Below are 21,835 nucleotides of genomic sequence, written 5' to 3' on the forward strand. Positions count from 1 at the left end.
ATGGCACAAAAATCAACAGGTGTTGGTGAGAATGTGGAGGAAGGGGAACCCTCTTGCATTGTTGGTGGCAATGTGCAATCTGGTACAGCTACTCTGGAAAGCAATATGGAGGTTCCTCAAAAAGTTAAAAGTAGGGGCACCTGGGTGACTCAGTTGGTTAAGCATCTGACTCTTGATTTCAGCTCAGGTCATGATCTCAAGGTTGTAAGATTGAGCCCCATACCCGCCTCTGTGCGGGGTATGGAGCGTGCTTAAGTTTCTCTCTCTTCCTCTCCCTCTGCCCGCCACTGCCTTAAAAAAAGTTCAAAATGGAACTACTCTATGACCCAGCAATTGCACTACTAAGTATTTACCCAAAGAGTACAAAACACTAATTCAAAGGGATACATGCACCCCTCTGCTTACAGCAGCATTATTTACAATAGCCAAGATATAGAAGCAGCCCAAGTGTCTATTGACAGATGAATGGATAAAGATTTGGGGTGTGTGTGTGTGTGTGTGTGTGTGTGTGTGTGTGTGTGTATACACACACAATGGAATATTTACTCAGCCATAAAAAAGAATGAAATCTTGCCATTGACAGTGACATGGATGGAGCTAGAAAGCTTTATGCTAATTGAAATAGTCAGAGAAAGAGAAGTATCATATGACTTCACTCATATGTGGAATTTTAGGAACAAAATAAACAAGTGAAGAGGGGGGCAGTGAGAGAGAGGAAGTCAAACCAAGAAACAGACTCTTAACTATAGAGAACAAACTGATGGTTACTAGAGGATGGGGTGGGTGAGGGGATGGTGAAATTGGTGATGGGGATTAAGGAGTGCACTTGTTGTGATGAGCACCAGGTGACTAAAATAAAAACTTTTAAAAAGAGCGAGAAAGATTTGCCACAGAAGGCATTGAGGCAGAAATTGGACTGATGCACCAGAAGCCAAGGAATGCCAGTAACCACCAGAAGCTGAAAGGTATAAGGAACATAGTCTCCCCCAGAAGTTCCAGAGGAGCCTGGCCCCTGCTGACACCTTGATTTTGATCCAGTGAAATTGATTCCAGACTTCTGGCTTTCAGAACCGTGAAAGAACAGACACTGGCTTGTATGCATTTTTAAACATTTTGTGTACAAATTGTTATGTGGGTATTTGTTTCATTTCTACTGAATTTATATTTGGAGTGGAATTGCTGGTCACGTGGTAAGTGTAGAAACTGCTGGACTGTTTTGCAGTTGATTTCAGACTTCTGGCCTCTAGAACTGTGAAAGAAAATAATAAATTTCTGTTGTTTTAAACCACCAAAAAATAGAAAGCTTCTGCCCCCCCCAAAAATACGATATTTTTGCTTTGTTCACTGCTGCACTTCTAACACCTAGAATAGTTCCTAGCATATACATTAGCAGGCATTTAATAACACTTGTTAAGTGAATGATTATTGTTCTCATGATCATCACCATTATTCTGTGGTATCATATTTGATTTAGGTATATTGATATATATTATTTGTATTGATTTAAAAGAACATGAATAGAGGAGAATGGAGAACAGTAGAGCCCACAAACAGGCCAGGGTGTCCTTGATCACCTGGCTGTGGTAGCGTTTGTGTATGACCCAGTGAGTTAATAACTTGGCTGGTAAGTTATAGGTGTCTTGCGTCTGTTAACGTGCTGGTAAGGATAGGTGTCCAGTTAGTTGCTTTAGACACGTGAGCATGAATTTTTCAAGGTTTTCATATTGCCTTGAGATGGCAAATGCACAGATTTATTGAATTGACAGGCTAAAAATACCATGTACATTGACGTGAAGATACAAAGAACTCAGCTGTGTGGCAGTGTTTATCTTACCCAAACCTCAGACATGTATCAGCCATCCCTAATCGAGTAAGAAAATTCCCGGAGGCACGACAAATGGAAATGAAAATTGGATTCATGGGTAAATACTTCCATGAATCTGCGATGGTCTGGTTTAAACAAACTTGAGACAGTCTAATTTATTGGGATGCTTTTATCAAGTGAGTGTAAAGGGAACATCACAGCAGATGGGGCCAGTAGTTCTCTGGGCTGCAGAACTTGTATTTCTATTCGAAACCACACCATAATGATTAGTCATTCATGATAGAAATCAATGATTCTACTTTTCTGACGGGACTTGTTCGCTGTTCCCAGGACTGCCTTCTCTCTTCTCTCAAGAGGGCATTTAGGACTTGAAGCTCTTTCTCTTGGCTTGTTTATTGTGTACTGTTCATTTGCAGAGTGGCTGCAGTATCCTGTGCCAGTTTGGCATCGTGAAGAGGATTCGTGCTCACATTCTCCCAAGAACCAGTGCTAGCTCTCCGGTGACTTTGAATTCCCTTCCAAACGTTGGTTGTGGCTGGAGAGGCCAAGAACTTTATTCTAATTAGTGCTAGTTTCTATGGCTACAAAAGGCCCCTGAAAGAGTGACAGAAAATAAGGGCAGATTGTTCTCAATTTCTGAATTCATTGATACAAAGTGTTAAAAAAATCCACCCTCTTAATCCATGCTCAAGTTGATTATTCTTTTTCTCTCTCTCTCTCTCTCCCCTTCCCTCCCCCTTTCTCTCTCTCTCTTCTGTCCTTGAGATTATGGCAGATACCATTGGTTGTCACCCAACTTCATCTGTATTGTCTTCCTTTTTACTAGAGCCCCGATTTTGCTCACTCCTCTTAATAGCTGAGGATTTCAGGGAGAGGTTGGCCCTATCAACAGGGTGTGTGTTTTGGTTGCTTTAAACCGGTGACTGATTTAAGGATAGGCATTTCACTCCGAGCCAGAAATGAGATGTGAGAGGAAGTCTGCTGGGTGCACTGATGAGATAGATTTTCCTTCCTTAAAACAAAGCAAACTAACAGGAATAAGAAGAAGTAGGCTTTTTAATTTTCTGTTTCCAAATGGCAAGTACAAACAGACCATACCTGCAGTTGCTTTTGCTACTTGGATAATCATGAGGGAACCCAGCTGAAGGACCGAGGAGAAAATGGGACTGTTGAAGCCTGGAGAAATCTTAGTACTCAATTATGCTGATGATTTAGTCAATCTGGGAAACTCTCCAGTGTTCTTGTTATGTGAGATTTAAAAAAAAAAAAAAAAAAAATCCTAACGTTGTTTAAATCATTTGGAGTTGGGTTTTCTCCTAGGGCAGCCAAAAGCATCCTAACGGAGCCATTTCACTTCTGGTTGTTTGCTCAACATGTCTTTTTTTTTTTTTTTTTAATATTTTATTTATTTGACAGAGAGAAGTCACAAGTAGGCAGAGAGGCAGGCAGAGAGAGAGGGAGAAACAGGCTCCCCACTGAGCAGAGAGCCCAATATGGGGCTCGATCCCATGACCCTGAGATCATGACCTGAGCCGAAGGCAGAGGCTTAAACCACTGAGCCACCCAGGTGCCCCTCAACATGTCTTTAGAATTCTCTTCTCTTCGTTGGTTTGGGGCCTTTCGAACAATAAGACTTCCCAGGAATTAATTAGTTAAGATACTAAATGTGATAGGTTTCTATTTTCAACAAAAGACAAAATATTGATTCTATTTTTTTAAAAGATTTTTAAATTTATTTATCAGATAGAGATCACAAGTAGGCAGAGAGGGAAGGGGAAGCAGGCTCCCCACTGAGCAGAGAGCCCGATGTGGGGCTCGATCCCGGGACCCTGGGATCATGAACTGAGCTGAAGGCAGAGGCTTTAACCCACTAAGCCACCTAGGTGCCCCTTGATTCTGTTTTTAAGTGTTAGAAAAATCAGTGTTATTTGTATTTTATTTTCAATATACAAAAATGCCTTGCATATTCTCATATCATAACAGGCTCTTAAAGTTCTGCTGTGTGAGGGAGTCTTTCTTACTGGTGGGAGAGATTGCATTATGTGAATGGAGATTGGTTCTTGAATTCTCCACAAAAGATTTATGCTCAAATAAAGCAGCCAGAAGGAAGGTAGCAAGCACAAAGCAGTTTATTAAGGACAGTACACTCTCAGGAGGAGAAGCAGGCAGGCCCAGGGGTGGCAACTGCCCTAAGGTTACAGGGGTCTTTTCTTTTTATGTGAGCCGAATCTTGGGTCATGGACAGGGGTGGTCTCTAATGGAGGCTGCTTCTGATCATTTGGAGGACTCTCCCAAAGGACAGACCCTGCAAGTTTTGTACTGGAACTGTCATGGCAGCCTTTCCCCAGGGGAGTGGGAGCTCAAATCACAATATAAATGCATTATAATGAGTCTAGGGGTTACTCTGGGGGCAGAGGTGGAAGAGCAGAGCATATGCTCTGTACCCGTGCCTCTTGGTCTCTTAGCCCCCAGGGTCTCGGAAGCCACAAAGTCAGGATATTGTGCCTCGGGGCTTCTAATGTGTCACCTGTTTATCACTGCTTTTGCCCAAGCTCATGTCTAACTAACTGCCTACTCTATCAGTCCAAAGACAAGAAGATATTTAATAATTCCAAATGTACCGAAAGAAAACATTTCTGTCATATTGCACGTTTATATACTCATCTATGTGAATTTTGAGGTACTAAAAGGACTTTAAAAAATCACATTAATAATTACAGTTGTTTCAAATGTTCCATTTTCTTTATGTTCTCCCCGCTATTTCTGCTAATGGCACTATAATTCTCTTAGTCATCCAGGCTTAAAATCTCCAATTTATTTTTGGCTCCTCCTACTCTCTTACTCCAGAAACAATCTGTTGTCAAGCCCTCAATAATGTCATTTTAGAAATACTCTTACATCCCTTCCATTTGCTCTACTCTCACTGCCACTAAGTTCATCAAAAGCCTTCTGAACTGCTTGGCAGAGAGTTTCCATGTTCTCTCCAGTCTTCTTTCTTTTTTCTTAAATTTTATTTATTCATTTAGAGAGAAAGTGGGTGAACAGGGGGAAGGGTAGAGAGAGAGGGAGAGAGAGACTCTCCAGCAGACCCCACACCCAATGCAGAGACTGATGTGGGGCTCGATCCCACCACCCTGAGATCAGGACCTGAGCCAAAATCCAGAGCCAGAAGCTCAACCGATGGGGCCACCGAGGTGTCCCTCCATTCTTCTTTCAAAAGCAGGGATCTGTCATGCTTACTTTCTCCTTAGTGTGTGCACATTGCTCAAGGATGAAGCCTGATCTCTACATGCTGGCATACAAGGTCCAAATAGCTGGCTCCATCCGACTGACCTCTCAACCTTCCTTGTCACGATTGTCCTCTTCACATTCTATGTTCTAGTCCAAGACAAGGTCCTTTATTGTCCTTTATTGACTTGACCCCTCATCTCACATTGAATTTCTTATCTTCATCTGTTCAAATCCTAACTACCAGTTACAGGTTATCTGAAATTACTGTTTTCTTTACAAAGATCTCTTGATTTCTCCCAGTCAAAACTATTGTGCTCTTCATCCCTTGGATTTCACTGGGATTTTATCTCTCTATTAATGAAGGCATTTATTACTTTTTAACCATCTATTATAATTATTTACTATATATCTTGTGTCCTTTTTTTAAAAGGTGAAGTTCTTGAGGACAGGAACCAGATCTTGTTCATCTTTGTGTTCATCTTGGAGACTGGTATTTCCTTGATCGTAACAAATACCCAATAAATAGAGTTGAATTACTAAAGAGTGACCAGCTTTTTGTTCAGTCCTCTTCTTATCACCATCTGATCAATGAAAATGTAATAAAATTTTGGAAAAAAGGGAAATTATTTGGTTCAGATGGTCAGTAATGGACCACATGAGGGAGAATTCTTTAAGAGCAATGAATTCAGAATTATATTAACTACAAAGAGGATAGATAACTTAGTTTTCCATTTCAGAAATATTCCTAATCTGGAAGAGAGTTTGAATAACAAATATGCTTCAGCATTATTCTCCAAATTTGTAACAGTTTTTGGTCTTTCATCTGAAGATTATTATTTGAATTTTACAAAAAGATGGTTGTTTTGTTTTACTGGAAAACACCACTTTTCGGGGCGCCTGGGTGGCTCAGTGGGTTAAAGCCTCTGCCTTCGGCTCTGGTCATGATCCCAGGGTCCTGGGATCGAGCCCCACATCGGGCTCTCTGCTCCGCGGGGAGCCTGCTTCCTCCTCTCTCTCTGCCTGCCTCTCTACCTAGTTGTGATTTCTCTCTGTCAAATAAATAAAATATTAAAAAAAAAACAAAACCACTTTTCAATGAGTCAAGAGTCATATGCATCAATATCAAGATGAAGGATATTTTTATTTTGAAAAAAAAAAAAAAATGGCTAGTTCTTCCGGAGGCAGACTTTCCTGCTTATCAGGTTTAGTGTACTGCATTTCACTTGTAAGTACTGTGATGAGATGCATAATTACCTCGTTAAAAATTAACACAAGGGAGATTCTATTGAACTTCTGGAATCTCTAATCTGCTGGCCTACAGAAATACAATGCAATACATACCCATGCGTGGAGTAATTCTGAGAAATATTTAGGATTACTCTCCACATTTTCTCACCCTTAATTTTTTCTTGCTGTTTAGCTTAAATTTAATACACAGTGTAAAACAGAAGTAGACCTAGATGTTATTAGATCAGAGAAACTGTATGGTAAATGCTCCCCATTCATTTCCAATATTGCTTATTGGCTAAGAAGATAATGTAAACCAATTCCACAGTAGGATTTGTTCTGACTCAGTTAGTTTAAGGACAGATTACAAAGTAAGCACTTGATAATTGGTGAAATTGAATTCCTTAGTACTTAGCAAGAACAATTAAGATTTTATTTGTACAATAGTCTCATAAAAGTAAAAAACACCTGGGCCCACCTTCAATCCATAGCTGGATCTGACAGTTCCTTTATCAAGTGGTGATAAAGAGGTCAAATGGAGCTCAGAGAAACACAGCAAATAAGGAGAGAGAAGTGACTTACAAAGGGGGTTCAAAAGGATTTTTACTCTGCCGTTATATAATACCTAGGGTCCAGCCTCTCATGACTCTGCAAATGCCGGAAAAGAGGATTTACAGTGAGACTGGGCAGAGCAATGTTACATAAGAAGGCAGTAGCTGAGCTACCCTGCCAGATGCCAGGTCAGTGGAGCACTCTGGGATCCCAGAACTTTCTCACGTTCATGCAACAGCGATTATGGAAGTAGGCCATTCAGGCGAGCGTGAAGAGTGGCCGCAAATGGACTCTAGCAGAGACAAGTTTAGAATCTGGCTCTGAATTCTGCCTTTGCCACTGCCTCTCGAATGTTATTAAACTTCAGAATGGAGGGTAGTATTAGAAGCAGGACAAAGAACTGGCTTATTTGGTTATGAGTGTGTTTCTGTCTGGATGGGGTATCAGAGAGGATATGAGAGGGGGTAGGTAGATTTTCATGGTTGCACCTATCAGTCCTTCTGTTGCAAGATCACGTGTGTACTGAACTGTGACGTGGTTCTGCCATTCTAAGACCTATCCTTTTGATGATCTTTATTTACCGTTTCTGAGAATGACCAGAATGGCTCACATCATTGTTGACACTTCTTTTTCTTCCTTGTTTGCCTCTGGTGGCCAGTAGGATGCTGGAGCTGGGTTGTATGTACACGTGTGTATGCACATGAACACATGCGCAGGGGTGATGGGGGAAGTGGGGCACATTGGTACTTAAGCAGTTTATCACTTAAGGAAGCAGTTCAGGGCCTAATAGCCCAAGGCCTCTAAGACAAGTTTGCTCAGTGTCCCAGAGAACAAGGATGAACAATGATGATAATATTCTGAAGGCGGTAACGTGTTCAGGGTGTGGGAGTGGAAGGTAGGCTTAGGAAGGGGAGAATGAGAATGCGTTGGAGAGGTCCAGGAATCAGAACTGTAAGGCAGAGTCAGGCGAGCAGAGATAAATTGAGCCTAATCAGTTATGAAGTTTGGAAAGAGGTGGAATTAAGGAAATATGCAGCTTATCTTTCAAAGGCCTATGTAAAATATGGAGGAAAACTTAACCCCCTGAAGGTAATTCATGTTTGGACATTTTTGTGTCTCAGTGAAGACATTTGGTGACCAAGAATGGGTGGAGGGGCCAGAGATAATTAAGACGGAAATACGAGTAAATGCCAGTATGTCTTGGAGTGTATTCAGAAGTTGCCTGTGTAAATTTGAGCACCAGGCTACTGAGAAGCAACTGGCTAACTTCAAGACAGGAGGAAAACAAAAGTGTTCATTACCCACGGGGGCTGAGGCCAGGCTGGGTAACTGGTCCAACCTGGCATATAAAAAGACCACGATGCAGGGGCATAAAATGATAAGGGGAAACTGGGTTTCTTTGGGAAAAAGGAGGAGAGAGGGAAACAGTGGTGAGTCCTCGAGAAAATGAAGCAGCAGCAAGCTTCAGAAGGCCTCTGTCTCCCAACGAGTGGTCAACGGTGGCTCTTCACGTAGACACTGGCTTTCGTGTAAGCAAATTGCATGCAGGCAACACCAGGATGTTCAGGCTCACGATTTTGGAGTCAATATCTGTATCAGTTGGTATATTATGCCGGTTGTGTCTCTCTCTGCTGTCTTCTTGATCTTGAAATAATCCCCTCACCTAATGCGCCCCATTTTTTTTGCTCCTACAATGAGGTCCATGTGCAGCGCTGCCCTGTTTGTGCCTTGAGAGGAAATCGGGGAAGACAAACACTTTACCATCTAGGAAAGGAAAATTTAAACTTGTCAGCTGTTTGGGGATTATTTTTCTGTCAGAGCTAGTCTGCCTGGGTAAAGATTTAAGGAGGAGGTAGCATGAGCTCCAGGAACTGGATTCTCTAGAATTTTCTTTTGTTTTGTTTTGGTTTTGAGGCAAAAGAAACCTAGAACAAAATGAGGGCAATCTGTACAGGCAGTGTATTATTAACCTGTTGGGATGCATGGACCATCCTGGCCAATCCCCACACTGCAGAAGGGACAGGGTTCGATTCTGCTCCATCTTCCAGTGACTGTAACGTTCTTGCAGAGAACACGACATGTGATGACATAGAAGTAATTTCAATGTCACAATTCATTTCTCTTGGATTTGCTGCAGATTTTTAATGGGAGAAAATCGTCTTCCCATGACACCACTGGAGAGGACCAAAGACTTTTCAGCAGCCCTTTGAAACAGTAGGTTAAAGTGTGAAAGAAGAGAACACAGGAAGAAATTTACAGCTTTAAGCTATATGCTGTTCACAAAGGAAGAAATCTACCCGGAAAAACCAGCCTGAGATCACGGGAATCTGTACAAGTATGGTTTTAGGTTCAAAGAGATTCTTCAAAATGTACTTTTACCCTTCCTTGGCCCCTGTAAATGAGGACATTTAATCCAACCCTAATAAATCTTAATTAGCTAGAAGACATAGGAGTTTTTATTTAATTAACACTTACTAAAGGCCAGTAATGCTTAAGGTTCTGCAAGAAGCACTGTGGCAATATGGCAATTTGGGTGTGATTCCTGTTTGGAGAGAGCTCACAGGCTGAAGACTCTAGTATGGTCTTGGGAAAATTACATTTTTGTTTTTTTAGAATGCAGGATCATCTATTAAGCTAATTTGCCTATAAGATCGAGGAAAAGTATTATGGAGGGAGGACCAAAGAAAAGTCATAAGGGTTTTCACCCTGCTTTATCTAACTACTCTGACCAAAAAAAAAGACAGGAAATGTTACATCCCACTGTTGATAAATGACTAGAAACAACTCTGTAAGACTGTGAAATCCAGCATGTGCAGAGAAAACAGAGCAAAACGTGGGTAGAACAGGATAAAATTGAACATTATAGTTCGAGTGTGGTGTGCAAATTTTGTGTTTAATCTTGGGGTTTGAGTGAAAAATACAGAATAATAGTGTTACTGATCTGGCAATTGTAAAGAACATTTTTTTTAACGTGATTGAAATAAAACATCCTAATTAATATATCACATTCGAAACAAACAAGTATTTCAAAGATGCTTCAACGTTGCTACTTAGCTGAAAGTCTGCCATTTTCACTGGTAATAATTTCTTAGAAATGATTTAATAACTCGATTTTTTATAACAAGACGCTGCTGATCAGCTTAGAACAAAATGCTTTGAGCACTGAGCTTTGTGTCATTGAGGAGGGAAGAAGGATTAAAACTGAGGAGATTTTGGCCATTCCTACTGGTGTAAGGTGGTATCTCAATGTGGTTTTGATGGCTAGGGATGATGAACATTTTTTCATGTGTCTGTTAGCCATTTGTATGTCTTCTTTGGAGAAGTGTCTGTTCATGTCTTCTGCCCATTTTTTGACATGATATTCAGTAATGGCCAAAATTAACAAGACAGTAAACAACATGTGTTGGAGATGGTGTGGAGAAAGGGGAACCATCTTACTCTGTTGGTAGGAATGCAAGTTGGTGCAGCCACTTTGGAAAACAGTGTGGAGATTCCTTAAGAAATTAAATATAGAGCTACTCTATGACCCTGCAATTGCACTACTGGGTATTTACCCCAAAGATACAGATGTGAAAAGAAGGGCCATCTGTACCCCAGTGTTCATAGCAGCAATCCACAGTTGCCAAACTGTGGAAAGAACTTCAATGGATGAATGGATAAAGAAGATACGGTCCATAATATACAATGGAGTATTATGCTTCCATCAGAAAGGATGAATACCCAATTTTTGTATCAACATGGAAGGGACTGGAAGAAATTATGCTGAGTGAAATAAGTCAAGCAGAGAGAGTCAATTATATGGTTTTGCTTATTTGTGGAGCATAAGGAATAACACGGAGGATGTGGGGAGATGGAGAGGAGAAGTGAGTTGGGAGAAATTGGAGGGGGAGACGAACCATGAGAGACTGAGGACTCTGAGAAACAAACTGAGGGTTTTATAGGGGCAGGGGGTGGGAGGTTGGGTATTGAGTTGGGTATTAAGTTGAGCCTTGAGTTGGGTATTAAGGAGGACATGTATTGCTTGGAACACTGGGTGTGGTGCATAAACAATGAATTCTGGAACACTGAAAAGAAATTTAAAAAAATAAATAAAATTTTTTTTAAAACTGAAGAGATTTTTTTTGGACTAGAAATTAGATGAGTATAATTTTCCATGATTTTAATGACTGATTTGTATAAGCTAGTACATATACTGTTTGCCATATTTTAAAACATTCACTGATCATCTGGGCATGGCTTGTCCTGGGGAACAGTATGAAATTTTTATATTTCTTATACTTATTTTTTTATTTTAGTTTTCTTATACTTCCCTTAGGCAACTCCTCTCATATTTCTGTGAGGTCAGCATTCAGCTTTTTGGTTACTCTGGACCTCTGTCTAGGTCTGTCCTTCTGAAAGTCTCCTTGCAGTCAACATTCTTCTCCTCTATCCTTTAAACACTCACCCCCGGGTGCTCAAATCTCAGCTGGTTGTTAGGTAGAATCATAGGATTAAAACCAGTTCCTCCTCTGTATTCATGATGCCTGACAGAGGCTAAAAGTAATTACAAGCCTAGGGTATTTGTGTAATAAGAGAAAACGTTACTCTGAAGGAATGAATTTTTCATGATGCCATTTCAGTGGCTTTGAATGAGGATCTTTTAAGACTCAAGTGACCCTGCTTAGGAATCTGCCTCCTGCACATTCCCTCAGGCTGGGTAGGAAGAGGATCTTTTTCCCCAACAGTGTGGCCAGTTGTCTTGATTTCAATACTTGAATAGCAACTGTCATTACTAGGGTTTTACTAAGGCCCTTGATGCTTATGGTAACATCAAAATCGGTATCTCGTTAAAGCCTAGGTGCTGGGCTTTGAAATTCTAAGTCCTATCTTACCTAAGAGAGACGAATACAAGGCTATCAAGACCACCAGTATCACAGAGGTGGTTTGAATCTTCACTCATGATTTTCTACCGCCTTTAGTTTTAGAATTTCTGGAGTACTAGACATTTTAGATACTGGAGTGACTGCTTTTTCTTCCCTTGAGACTTGCAAAGACCTGTAAAAATCATGCCTTTGTTCTACGTTTACTATCTTTTGGCTACAGGAACAGCTTAGGGTATGAATGGGATGTCCAAGAGTTCCCCCACCAACACACTGTGACCTGTTGCTACTCAGACCCCTACTTCTCAAGGGTTTTCTAGAATTTCAATATGTGTGGCTGTCCTTCTTTTGTGTTCCAGAAACCAACTCTCTGTCTTCACCGTGTGAATCCTTCAAAAGGGACAGGAAACCAGATATCAAGAAACTGACAAATTTGAACATATTTCTATGGAAAAAGACACTTGTTACAGTTGGTTCCCCAGGCACATTTTAGTTATCTAATTGAGTTTACTGATTTACAGTAAATGTATTCTGGGGTGGGATGGGGTAGGTGTAGTTGTAAGAGAGCCACACGGGGGATCCTTGTGGTGATGGAATGGTTCCATATCTTGATTATGGTGGTAGATACACAAAATACACACATGCAGATGTGTGCATGTAAACCTGGGAAAATCTGACCAAGACTGGTAATTGTGTCAGTTAATACCCTGATCGTGATAGTGTACTGTAGTTTTGTGAAATCTTACCATTGCGGGGCCCTGGGTAAAGGGTACATGAGATCTCTCCGTATTAATTCTTACAACTGCGAGTGAATCTACAATTATCTCAAAACAAAGTCTAATTAAAATGTGTTTGCTGTTCTAGCGTCAGAGTATTTAGGAAGATAAAATTCATGCATGCAACACAGAAGCAAACACACATGTTCACAAACAGTAGCAAGGTTCATGCTGTCATTGTAGGTACATATACATTTTTGTTACCAGTTGGAGACAATTTTGTGTTTAGGTAAAGGATTGAATCTAAATTTGGTGTCATAAGGCATAGCTATCTTCTTTAGATCTGATACAAAGAAGACAATCATGACTATCTTATAATTTTCCTATCCTGGTGAATGTACATGTTTAATAGAGAAGAAGAATAATTGAAAGCTCATAATTCTATATTTGTATTGATTTTTATATTGAAGTGTAAAAATATTATAAGGATAATGTTTAAAAAGGCAATCCAAATCCATATGTAAGGACTTGGAGGAAATAAGCTGCATGCTTTATGTTTTCCTCCATTGCATTGTTTTACACTGTTCATGTTGTCTTGGTCTGTTGAGGCTACTAGACAAAAATACCTTAGACTGGGTGGCATAAACAACAAAGGTTTTTTGTTGTTGTTGTTTTTTAATGTCCTGGAAGCTGGAAGATCAAGGCAGTGGAAGATTCCGTGTCTGGTGGGAGCCTGCTTCCTGGTTCATAGACACTGACCTCTGGCTGTGTCCTCATATGGCAGAAGAGGTGAGGGAGTTGTGTGGGGTCTTTTTAAATAAGGGCACTAATCCCATTGATGAGGGCTTCATCTTTCATGACCTAATCCCCTACCAAAGGCCCCACATCCAAACAACGTCACATTGGGGATTAGGATTTCAATATAGAATTTGAGGTGGACACTAACGTTTGGTCTATATGTAAGCATAGCATAATAATGTCTTATTCTTGTGTTACAGCAGAAAGCCTTCCATTTTTATCTATTTTATTTTTTTAAGATTTTATTTATTTGACACAGAGAGAGAAATCACAAGTAGGCAGAGAGGCAGGCAGAGAGAAAGGGTGGGTGGGGGGGGAAGCAGGCTCCGTGCTGAGCAGAGAGCCCAACATGGGGCTTGATCCCAGGACCCTGGGATCATGACCTGAGCCGAAGGGAGAGGCTTTAACCCACTGAGCCACCCAGGTGCCCCAAGTCTTCCATTTTTAGCTTCAGATAAAGCATTTATAGATCATCTAGCTGTTCTGCTTTTTAAATCATACTAAAGGTCTCTTGACTCAAAATAATTGGGAGTAAGATATTTGATTAATAAAGTATCTTGTTACTGAGAATTAGTGAGCTTGTTTGAAACACAGCAATTTCCAATTTCAAAGGACTCACAGAATGTACAATATATTTAACCCAAGCACATAAAACTCATTGTGGAATGAAAGGTAACAAAATAGTTAACATGATAAAAAGAATAGTACATATATATTTTGAATTGGGGGATTAAATTTTTTTTAAAATTCATATGGCTTTATCAATCTTCATATTTTTAGCTTACTCATTAGTTATTGAATATCTTAGCAAAATTGTTATTTTACCCTGGTATCTTCATTTTACCTAATAGCATAAATGCAACTGGGGACAGCTCTAAATCAATTGGTGTTTTAAAATACCTCAATATGCCACCTAACACCTATATATACTTCTCTCAGTAGTCAGTTTCTAATTTTCAAAAGTATACTAATAGACTGAGGCAATTAATCTGCTGCTTGGTACACTTCTTCCTTCTGGCTGCCAACCATCCTTTATTTAGTGAGCTGTCGCCTTAGGACATCTCGGGCTGAGAGAGGGAGCGCCTGATTCACCGGACTTCAGCCTCTACTACCCACTGGCAGAAGCCATTCACTCAAAAGGGTGTTTGCCACATGGCACGTTAATGTAGTAGCTTCAGGGCGCCCCACATTTTTGTAATCCTTTTACATGAATACATTTACAATTTTAGTTTTGTGCTGACAGTAAAAAGGCAATTTTATTGTGGCAAGACTCCTCACACTTTGAGCTCCAGGTAGCTCATGCACCAGTGTGGTACCACTTTAACTTGACTCATCACTTAAAACCCAGCCACAGTGGAATATGCTACTGCAGGAGGAAATGAGCTCCCCACTTACCAGAGATTTTCAAGCCACGCTGAATGACTACCTGTAGGCACATTGTAAAAAAGATATGTAAATCAGATAACTTCACATTTATTTTCCCACTCAGTGACTATATGCTTATTTGAAAATCACTCCAATTCATATTAATCTTTACCTAGCTCCTTTGATTAAGGTCCATAGCACTCCAAAAACCTGCAAAAAATTGAGCAACTCTTTGCTCCAGGTCTGAAAATATGCACCAGTCAAAGGTACCTGGTTAGCACAAAACTTTCCTATTTTCTCTTTCGTAATGACACAATTGTTAATTTTTCCATTAATGCAGCATAATTCTCTTAGACTGTTTTTGTTTGTTTTTTGCTTGGGAGAACCTGGGGATGGTTAGTTATATGCATAGTTTATTGGATAACTCAGTTATTTTGTTTGCCTCTTCGGTCTGCTGTAAATTACTTTCTGCCCTTTTTGTCTTGCTTTCCCATTTGGTAGTGCCCTTTCTTGTTTTCTTTATATGTTATATCTCATCTTATCTGAGAGGGACTCCACTTTTGAAGCTTAGGGATTGTCAAAAGGAACCTACTTAGCATGTTCTTGGATTTGACCTGGATTTGGTTGTTGTCTAGGTGGTGTCTAGGCAGATCTATTACTCATACCTTCTGTGGAATGTTAAGTGTATGAGTTTCCTGGCCTTTCTGAATTCTCTACAGAATGCTTGATGTTACATGTTAAAAATGATTTCTTGATAAAGATAAAAAGGCACTGCTACAAAGTTTGTTAAAATCGAGTTGAAGTCTCTGAATTTTTGCAGTTTTACATATAAATTATTTCATTTTTCCTTTTTTTCTCTCCAGATATGCCATGGATGCAAAAGGTAGGGAAAAGAATTGGTTTACTGGAAAGAGTAAACCAGGCCACCATCAAATGCCCTTCAGGTGGGACATGACACATAATCCACACACCTGCGCAAATCCTTTATTAAAGCAACAATCAAAATACAGGATGGAACACATGGTTTTTGTTTTGCTACTATAACATCAACTTAAAAGTCATTTGTTTATATCTTTAAATCATTTTTTAAAAGTGAACATTCATAGTTCACAAAATCAACAGTTTGACATTTTGCCCAGATAAAGTTCTTCATCTTATTTTCCAATTTTAACAAAGGACCTCCAGAACTAGAGCTATAGCAAGCCAAAACCTAAGTGCAAGCAAGCATCTTCTTTGACCCTAACTCACTGTAAGCAGCTCTATGGTGTCTGACAGATACATCTGAAGGTTTTCATTACTGGTTAAATAAAATCAATTTATGCCAGAATATTCTTAGAGCTATTTGTTTTCTATTTTTACATTCCCTAAGAGCTTCGGTTTTGATTGTGGTATTCTAAGAATTAGCCCCCTTAAAACTGGTATCTCTAAAAAGTCTCAAAGATCATCATCCCCCTCAGAAGATTCTTTCTTGTGTAACAGACACACACTCAGTCCTTTGGAAAACATACTAAGGAATTCTCTTTTGATTTTTTCCCCCCACCGTTGATTTGTTGAATCCAAACCTGGTTAATCACTGTAGAAACCCTAAAAAAAAAGTCATTAGGAAAATGAACTTTGTTATCTACTGAGGGATTTTTAACTGAATGGGTGAATGTCAAAATGTCTCGTTTCTTGAAGGTATCAGGTACTCAAAGTATGTGTGCGAATATATAATGAAATTTGGTAGGTTGAAAGAGTACCAGTAAATTAGTTTAAAAAGGAAGACTAGAAACAGGGATTATAATCTTAAGGGAATGCCAAAAGGATCTGTGAAGATAGGTGCAGAATAGTCACTGAGTGACTGTGCCGATTATAAAATAGAGTATCTGAAAGATAAGTCAAATGTCCTATTTTCTTCCCAAATGAAACACTGAGAGGAAATAACAGAACCCTAGGGGCCACCATTAAAGAGTTTTAGCACAGATACAACACTGTATTTCAATCTGCGAATAAAAGATGTCGGTTTGCCTTTCTAAAACCGTGTCGCCAGTGGCTGAGATGGGTGTTTCTATAGTTAGGCTGATTTGTGTTGGCTGCACTACACTGAGAGGGTGCCTGTCACAACATGCAAATACTCTCTGTGCCTTACATTTTCTTCACGTGCTAAAGAGCTGAGCAGATCCTAGATCACCCACAAATAACAATCTAAGCATTAGACTTCAAATATGTCATCAGTCCATTAAATAATTTACATAGCCGTAGTTCAATTCAGTTTTTTTGTCAAATTGCTTTCTTATCTCACCCTTGCCCTTCAAAGGGAAATTTAAACAACACAGACTTCTACAGTTAAAAATGAAATAAACAATACAAAAGGTAAAGGAAGGACGGAGATTCCAGAATCCCTTGTGGGATGTCAGGCCTTTTAACCTTACTTTTGAAAAAAAAGGAATGTTCACAAGCATCTGAGACAAATCATTCCGGGTGTAATGGCACAATAATGGTTGGGATGAGTGAGAACATTCAGATATTTTTAGAGCAATTTCTATATGTTATATGTCACATTTGGTTCCTAGAGATTTTAGTCAAGTATTAGTATTTCTTTTTGCCGAGTATGATATACAAAAAGATGAGAACAGTAGATGTGCCCTAAATATATGAAAATATAATATATAAAACAAAACCATTATAAATTACATATATTTTTCAGTATAAAATTTTTTTTTCCATTTAGAATAAATACCGTCCAAGTTTACAGGTCATCTAAGTGAATTAAATATGCACATGTATCTGAATCATTTTCAGAATTTCAAGAAAAAAAGTTGTTAGAGTTATGACTCAGAAACCAGGAACTGTTTGTTATTGAGAATGACTACATAAGACCCAAAGGACATGGCTTGGGATTTAGTGTTAAGGTTTTAAAACTGCCCCAATGAGCCTGATGCGCATGCGTGCACACAAGCACACACACCTACAGCCATACTTCTATGCATTTCTATGAAGCTGAACAGTTTATCTTTGAAAAATCAGCTGAAAGTCACGAGGTCTTTCTGCATTTTATATTCTAGAAGGAGAGCCTTTCTCATTTCATAAAGAAGCTGTAAGATGATAGGAAGAGCGCAGAATTTCAGGAAGGAGAAATCTCCATTGTAAAGCAACCTCCTTTTAGGTTAGCTATTATGTGTCAAGAGCTTCTTGATGCCTCAGAAGGGAAAAGTTTGGAAAATCTGTATAATCATCTCCCCAGTCTTAAGAAGCTAAAACCAATCTGGAACATTCTTTGATCACACATTTCTGCTCCTGCTTCATAAAAAATCTGCTGATTTTACATTTTAAATTCCTAATCAATGTCTAGATAGTACTGATGCCTTCTCCTGTAATTTCCATGTGGAAATCTGCACATGGGTTTAAATGGAATGAGAACTGAATAGAATGGGGAAAAATTCACATAATATCACAAAGTGAGCTTAAATCTCTGTTCTTGTTTTGGACACATAGATCCATACTAAGAATCTGCTGACCTCCATGACAAGTGGATAATGTTTATATTCTGAGAGTTGGAGATAAAGCTGGTTTGCAACACAAATACATAAAACCCTGGCCCAGAGAGCCCATCGGGAGTCATGGTTTCTCCTGACTGCTGGACTACTAGTTGCTTTCCATGATCACACAAGACACTTCTAACGACGCCAGCGGTTCTTTCCTGGCCAAGTGATGTCTGACCAAACTCCAGGTCTTGTCAGATTGCCTTCCACACGAGTTATCTATGAATGAAGAAGCCACCCCTAAAGCCAAACCCACTGTCCTCTGGCTCCAGAGCCAGACACAGTTGTTGTAAAATTGGGACCACAAAAGCAACCAATCTCCTGTCTCTGTGTTTTGCACCCAATGTTGTTTGTCTCTTGCAGTGGGGGCCATTCCATCTTGGCAGATTACAAACTTTCTAGAAAGCAGTAGATGTCTGAGCTAGAAGGGCTCTTGTGACTCATCAAGCACAACCCCCATATTCTGCAGAAGAGAAAGACTAAACCTGGAGGGGGGGAAGGGAGTTGTCCAAGGTCACTCATCCAGATAGTGACCGAGTGGGGACTAAACGTCTAGGTCTGCTCTCGGTACCAGCGCGGCCTGTGAAACCTCCAATGTCACGGCCCCATCACTTGATGTGGCCATGACCCTTACAGCTTTAAGGTTCCAAGTGAAAATGAAGTACCACTCATTCTCACCACGATTAAATTTCAACTACGGAAGTGGTCCTAATGATGGTTTGGGAGAGAAGAGCCACACCTTGCTTAAAATGCTATGATTATTTGAAATTGATCCTCTTTGAGTAAGTCATGCAGCATAAACAATGGGAGCTGAACCCAGAGTAGAAAATAAAAATCTGTTAAGTACCTGGAAAGAGAAAAGCATGATGATATTGATTTGGTTCTGTGACAGAGTGAGACCATTTAGATGGTGCTCAGAGTACATCTAGTCTCTCTCCTCTGACAAAAGGAAACTGAGACCCAGACCTGCCCAAAGTCAGGCAGTTGGTTATTGGCATGGTCAGTTAAGGTGTTGGCCTTTACACAGACCAACTTTTTCTTCTTCCATAACATCATTCAGTCTCACGTATAACTGCTTTCTTGTGAGACTGAAAAATAATTCCACAATCTGGCATGAAATTTGATGACACAGTTACACCCTTTTTCTAACATTTCACTCTCCCCTTCAAGACTAATGAGTTAGCTCTGTGGTTCACAAAATGGAACTGGTTACATGGCCTCAAAGATCTTTCTTTTGCTGCCCCAGATCCAGTGTTTGGGCCCCCCAAAGGCATATGTCCCTGCAAGCCCTTCGGGGAAACCAAAACTCTACAACCTGCAGGGATTCAACAAATGCCTCTGTCCTTGGAAGCAATACATTTTCCAAACAAAGAATCGGTTTTTGTTTGTAGGATGGTGTTATGTAACCATAAAAAGAGCAGTTTTCATGGGTAATATGGGTATATTCAACCTTTTACCATCTCCCTCCATACTTCAGTTGAGCTCACCAAAAGGCTCTCAGAACTGGACAGGTAAACACATTTTTATTTGGCTATTAAAGTGCTATTCCTGGACAAAGGTTTTCTCAGTTTCACAACAGCAGCTTCATTGGAAACCAAAAAAAAAAGTGATGTATGAAAGTGGACTTGGGAAGTGACAAAAATAATGAGCCTAGTAACTATGGAACATTACAACTTGACTTACAGATATCAGCCCTGCTACTAGAGTGACTGATACCAAAGTCTGTGAGGTACATATTCAAGGGGAAAATAAGGATAAGTGGCCAAGAGGACTAAACCAGAAAGAGCAATTAGTATTTCTATATCGACTACTCCATTATAAAGGAAGAATGATAGGAATAAAAACTGAGAAGAAAGTGCAACAAACCCATGTACGTGCATTTGCTATTGTAGCAGACCTATAATTTTTTTTTAAAGGAAAAGCAATGCAGTGTGCATTGGACAGGGCTCTTGAGCTCAGAATATCTTATAGTAATATTCTCTTTGCCAAAAGGGCATCACCCATTAAGGTATTTGGCAGAGAAGAGCCTCTAAAATTCGTATCACATGGACAGACGCCTTCTGTCCAGTATTATCGATTCTGCACCCTGATGTTTCTTGCATCCTTTTCTACTGGGGAAATTCCAGTCACATAATACCTGCACTCAGGAGTTTCCCCTTTGGAAATGGCATCACTCCTACCTAAGGGATGAGAGTCTCCTGGTAAGGCTTAGCGGCAAGTGCGTACTACATCTGCACTACAAGGAGCAGCCCCTGATTTTCTTGATATGCATAGCTTTTCGTAGTTGATATTAGACATGGCTTTCATAAATAATGCAGGTGTTTCTGTCATGTGCCACCGCTGGCTCTGCCGTTTCCAGGTGAGCTGGTGGCAGGACTCGATCTAATACCTCAACAGGCGTTGGCTCTTCAGATGTTAGCTCTGTGGATGTTATATCCGTAGAAGGCTCTGCAGTTTCTGGGGAATGTTCAGCAGACGGTTCTGTCTCCTCTTCATCCTTGACTTCAAACTGTACACCGTCTGGGTCACCCACGGGATCTTTTTTGGACTGCGGGTGCACAGACACCTTGATGGCAATTTGCTGGGGCTGCTCATGCAGCGACGAGGCGTCCGAGTCCGCAGTGGGCGAGTCACTTCTCTTCAGGGAGTTGGGGATCGTGTAAACCTCATCCCTGTCGGAGGCCTCCTGGCCTTCTGGAGTATGCCGCACAAAATTCTGCCCCTGCTCCTCCAGCCCAACCACTTCCATGATTTCCTCCATGATAGTCCTACAGTTCATAATGAGGGGAGGCAGAGGCACACTCCTGGCAAGCTCTTCAATGTAGCGGGCAAACTCCATGGTTTTGAACTGGGTGACTTTGGCAAGCTCTAGAGTTTTGGCTGAGGTGATGATGGGGATCCGCTTGGCAATCTCAAATGCCTTTTGCAGCTTCTCTGCGCCTTCTGTCCTAAAGAACTCGTTGATAGCTTTCTCAGTCTTCTTCAGGTGGCTGCTCATCATGCAGAGGCGGGTGATGTTGAGGATCATGACGACAGTGAAGGCCACGAGGCAGACAACCATGTAGTAGACGCCCATGTCTCCAGAGGTAAAGATGACTCTCAGGGTCACCGTGTTGTTCACAGTGCCATGGACGTTAGAAGCAACACAGGTGTATTTACCTCGGTCTGAAAAAGACACCTTGGTGATGTTCAGGAGGCCGCTGTCGTGCATCTGCCATTTTCCTGCTGGAAGGAAAGGCGGAGAATTCAACCAAGGACATCCAGGGCCCATCAAAGTGTCTATGAACTCTCACCTTACTAAAAACAACTCTTGCTACTACCACTGCTGCTGCTTCTACTACTACAAATGATAATGACGATGGACATTGACCGTGCGCCAGACAATGACACCTACTAACTCATTTCATCTTCACAACAACTCCGATGAGGCAGGTACGAATCCTGGCTCCCTTTCTCAGGATGAAGAAACTAAGGCGGTGTTAGATTAAACCACCTTCCCCAGGTCACCAGTTTGGAAGGAGTAGAGCTAGCTGATGAACTCAAGTTCAAAAGGCTATATCCTTAATCCCAGAACTATACTATGTAATTCCACGGCTTTGTGAAACATAGGAAAAATAAACCATCTGGGAAATCCTGTGTTGTTAAAGAATGCTGTAAATGTAGCATCTGCTTTTCTAACCTGCCTGTGAGCATGGCTCTGCTGGATATGAGTTCACTGGGGAGTTTAACGCATCTCAGAAT

At 40.5% G+C, this 21,835-nt stretch overlaps 1 protein-coding gene across 5 annotated transcripts in view; it reads right to left on the reverse strand.

The window, feature by feature from the left end:
- Positions 1 to 15,543: 15,543 nt before the first annotated feature.
- Positions 15,544 to 21,835, reverse strand: part of MFAP3L (microfibril associated protein 3 like) — a 39,589-nt gene continuing 33,297 nt past the window's right edge. For all 5 annotated transcript variants that reach the window (XM_045997986.1, XM_045997982.1, XM_045997983.1 and 2 more), the window contains one exon: positions 15,544 to 21,319. In XM_045997986.1, coding sequence (XP_045853942.1) covers positions 20,385 to 21,305 — 921 coding nt within the window. In that variant the 5' untranslated portion in view covers positions 21,306 to 21,319 and the 3' untranslated portion in view covers positions 15,544 to 20,384. The remainder of the gene's footprint in view (positions 21,320 to 21,835) is intronic.

The sequence above is a fragment of the Meles meles genome, chromosome 2 (genome assembly GCF_922984935.1).
Source record: "Meles meles chromosome 2, mMelMel3.1 paternal haplotype, whole genome shotgun sequence".
NCBI classification, from domain to species: domain Eukaryota; kingdom Metazoa; phylum Chordata; class Mammalia; order Carnivora; family Mustelidae; genus Meles; species Meles meles.